We start from the raw sequence: 4,018 nt of genomic DNA, 5'->3' as shown, positions 1-4,018 counted from the left end.
TTGTGTGAGCAGAGTTAGAGGGTCCTGGGATGGACCAGCGGAAGGAGACGGTGAGACAGCTGAGACTGTGGGAGAGGGTTGCACAGAGTGCATCTTATCCGCAATGTCTGCCTGTTGTTGGAGTGAGAGGGATGTACTGAGCGCTTGGAGCATCTGCTGTGTGAGCGCCGGGAGCTTTTTAAGCCAGAGTCCTCGGATGAGGTTTTCTGGGACCTCTGCACCCGCCAGGTTCTGGATATCCCGCAGGAGCTGTCCTGGAGATCTGTCTCCGACCTCCATATGTCCCAGAAGCTTGGACAAACGCTCTTCCTCACTTTGTGTGAAGCGTTTGGTAAGTGCTTCCTTCAGCGCAGGATAATTCCGGGTTGCTGGGTTGCGTATCACATCTGCGACTTCTGCCAAGATCTCTGGGTCCAACCTAGCTGTCAGTTGGGTAAACTTTTGTTCGTCTGACAAAATATTGGCAACCGTGAACTGTGACTCCACAATGACAAAATATGTCACAGGGTCACCCTTGAAGAATTTTGGGAGTGCCAAAGACATGGTTGGTGGGAGAGCTGATACCGGAGGCGTGCTTGTTTCCGTCTTTACCAAAGGTTCCGTGTTCATATCACGTCGGGGTCACCACTTTAGAGGATGAATGTTGGAAGCGTCGATTCCACCTGTGAATAACTCGAATCCCCTAAGAGAATATGTATGTAGAGAAAAACGACGGTATTGACTTTACACAAGAACTTGTTGGTTTATTGAACACAGAAAAGGCACTAGGAATAGTAAACTAGTTTACCCTGAAACTAGAAAAAAGGAAAGCCTCCGGAGAGGGAAATTGGTAACAATTTTCAACTTGGAAAAAACTGTCGTCTCGGAAAATTCGAAGTCCACAAAACCCCACAAAAAGGTGATTTTTAGGTTAGGATTTTGCAGCACGTATTTTATAATTAAAATGGACGCGTAAGGCGCTTTCACACGGAGGTCGCCACATCACTCTCCCCCTTACAAAAAAATTTAAACACTCATTTGGGTTCGATTCCCGGAGTGCAGAAATTTTTGGCTTAATGAAAGAAATGGTATTAGATAAGTATAAATGTACAATTAAACTACCAATACCTATTTACCTACAAGAGTAATCTCTGAACTTCGAAGGAAGTTTGACAATCCTACCACTCCGAGTACCTACAGGGGGTTTTTGGGGAGGTTGTTTGGGGTTGGGTGGTTGAGCCTTAAGGGTGGGAGCATTATTAGGGCTAGGCAATGGAAATTTAACTGATTTGCCAAGATTTTTGGGAACTGCAGGTTTCGTACATAATATGGGACTTTTAACTAATGGTTCATTATCTGGGGAGGGTAAGCACAATGGGGAGGATGGTACAATTCTGCTATTTGGTAATTTGGAGGTAAATGAACTACCGGTGGGTTTTGAACCAGGAAAAGATTTTCTAAAATTAGAGTAATTATCCTTGCCATCAACAGGTTTTGAACCTGGTAAAGAGTTCCTATTATAAAGAGATTTTGACCTAGTAATGGTTCTTGTAACCTTGGGATTTGAACCCGAGGGAATAATCCTGTCTGACACTGGGGTTGAACCAGTGGTTAGACTATCAGGTGGAGTACTTGCACGATCAGGAGATGATGAGTCCGAATTTGTCTGGGAACTGGTCTGAAGAATTGGAGTTGAGTGTGACACTGGTTCAGGCAACTGACAACTACTGGGAGGTACATCAGGGCTGGATAAGACTGCCTGATGTTGGGTGAAATTACCATTGACATCATCGGGACCGGTTGGCACTGTGTTTAATGGAAGTTGAGACATTGGGAAGGAACTCAGGACAGGAACTTGAGAATCTGATTCACCTTGTTGTGGTGAAGGGGTGAGTGGTGGAGTAGGTACAACCACATGAGGTTCCAGTGGCGGTGAGGGATTGTCCAAAGTAGGGATGCTGTGTAAGTCCTCATCGTCAGTGGTGAAAGCAGGTTTCACACGATCCCTGGACACTACTGTTTGGCGGGATCCAACTGCTAACTTGAAGACTTTGTCTGTGCGTGAGAGCACCTTGTAGGGACCAGAATATGGCCGCTGAAGGCCTAACTTGACGCCATCTTTCCTCAGGTACACATGTGTGCACTTTTCCAGAGCAGGATGTGAGAAGGGTTTGATAGAGCCATGCCATGCAGTCTGTTTGGGTCTCAATTTTTCAAACATGTTATGTAATTTCTTGGCATATTCACTCACTGGACCGTTACAGACACTGGGGTCAAAGAATTCGCCGGGAATCCTCAAGTTTGCCCCGTAAACTAAATTGGCTGGTGTGGCCTGAATGTCTTCTTTGAACATGTTTCGTAAGCTAAGAAGGACGACAGGAAGTTCAGATGTCCAAGAACCTGTACTCAGGTCTAGTCTGCACATTAGAGATGCTTTTAGCGTCCGATGGTAACGCTCAATGAGACCATTACACTGTGGATGATAAGCTGTAGTGTTTTTCAGCTCAATTCCCAGCAAAGCAGATACTTCTTTGAACAAGGCTGACATAAAGTTTCGACCTTGATCCGTGACAAGATATTGGGGGGTTCCAAACCTGGAAATCCATCCGTTGAAGAAAGCTTGTGCTACTGTTTCTGCTGTTTGGTCAGGAAGAGGGTAAGCTTCAAGCCAGCGTGTGTATCGATCTACACATGTGAGCATATAAACACATCCTTTGGAAGGAGGAAGGGGTCCAACAATGTCGATATGGACATGGGCAAAACGTTCATCGGGAACCAAGAAATGGGCAAGAGGAGAGCGTTCATGTTTGTGTATTTTGGACTGCTGACAACTATGACACTGTCGTACCCAGGCTTTTATGTCTCTCTGCATGCAAGGCCAAACAAATTTAGTTGAAATCAGGCATAGACACAAAATTTCCTTCCCTCAAGTAAGAAGGAGAACCTTTGAATGGTTGCATATATTCCCAATAGCTCACGGTCATAGGTGGAATACTTTACCTCAGTTGGAGTCAACTTACGACTGAAGAAGGCCAGGGGCTGCATGATGTCATTCTGACACTGATGGATGGAGCCGCCAATTGCAATATTTGATGCGTCAGTCATCACTGTAAGTTCCAAATCAGGATCGGGGAAGGCAAGCATGGTGCTTGATGCCAGCAGGTCTTTTGACTTTTGGAAAGCTTCTTCCATGGCTGGTGTCCATTTCAAAGGAGTGTCGGAAGAGAAGCTACCCTTTAGATGCAATGGTGCTTGCAGGTCGGCCATATTTGGATAGAAGCGGTGATAAAAATTGATCATTCCCAAATATCTCTTTAACCCACCAACAGTGGATGGCTGTGGGTAAGAAGAGATGGCTTCAACTTTCTCAGGGGAAGGAGAGATACCTTTGTTGGTTATGGTATATCCTAGGAATGTGACAGATTCTTGGAGGAATGAGCTCTTGCTTGCATTGATGGTTAGTCCGTATTCGGAAATACGAGAGAACAGAATATCAAGATGCTGGAGATGGGTTTCAGGTGTGTCGGAATACACCAGGAAATCATCAATGTATACGAAGACGAAGGGTAAATCACAGGTAATGGAGTGAAGGAAACGTTGTAGTGTCTGGGCTGCTCCACATAAACCAAAAGGCATGGAAATGAACTCAAATAAGCCGAATGGTGTTGTTACTGCCGTCTTGGGCACATCTTCAGGAAGAACTGGTATCTGGAGAAATGCTTTCTCAAGGTCAATTGTAGAAAATATGCGGGATCCATGGAGGTTAGTAACACAATCCTGTATATTAGGTATTGGGTATCTGTCAGGAGTGGTTTGGGAATTTAACCGTCTGTAATCCCCACATGGCCGCCAATCTCCACTTTTCTTCGGGACCATGTGGAGAGGACTAGCCCATGGGCTCTTAGAAGGGCGGCAGATGCCTTTCTGTACCATGAACTGGAATTCTGATTTGGCAACACGGAGCTTGTCCGGAGGAAGACGTCTCGCTTTGGCAAAACAAGGTGGTCCAGTTGTTTCAATATGGTGGAAAACATTGGGT

At 45.4% G+C, this 4,018-nt stretch overlaps 1 protein-coding gene across 1 annotated transcript; it reads right to left on the bottom strand.

The window, feature by feature from the left end:
* Positions 1-35: 35 nt before the first annotated feature.
* LOC108253825 lies at positions 36-609 on the bottom strand (the record flags this gene model as incomplete). Its single annotated transcript, XM_017448490.1, has 1 exon — positions 36-609. A coding segment is annotated over exon 1 (574 nt), but the record flags the coding sequence as incomplete, so codon positions are not given.
* Between the last annotated feature and the right edge of the window lie 3,409 nt (positions 610-4,018).

Source organism: Diaphorina citri, unplaced genomic scaffold (assembly GCF_000475195.1).
Source record: "Diaphorina citri unplaced genomic scaffold, Diaci psyllid genome assembly version 1.1 scaffold3521, whole genome shotgun sequence".
Lineage (NCBI taxonomy): Eukaryota > Metazoa > Arthropoda > Insecta > Hemiptera > Psyllidae > Diaphorina > Diaphorina citri.
Note: the sequence above shows the minus strand (reverse complement) of the source record. Positions and strands in the feature narration are given on the sequence as shown.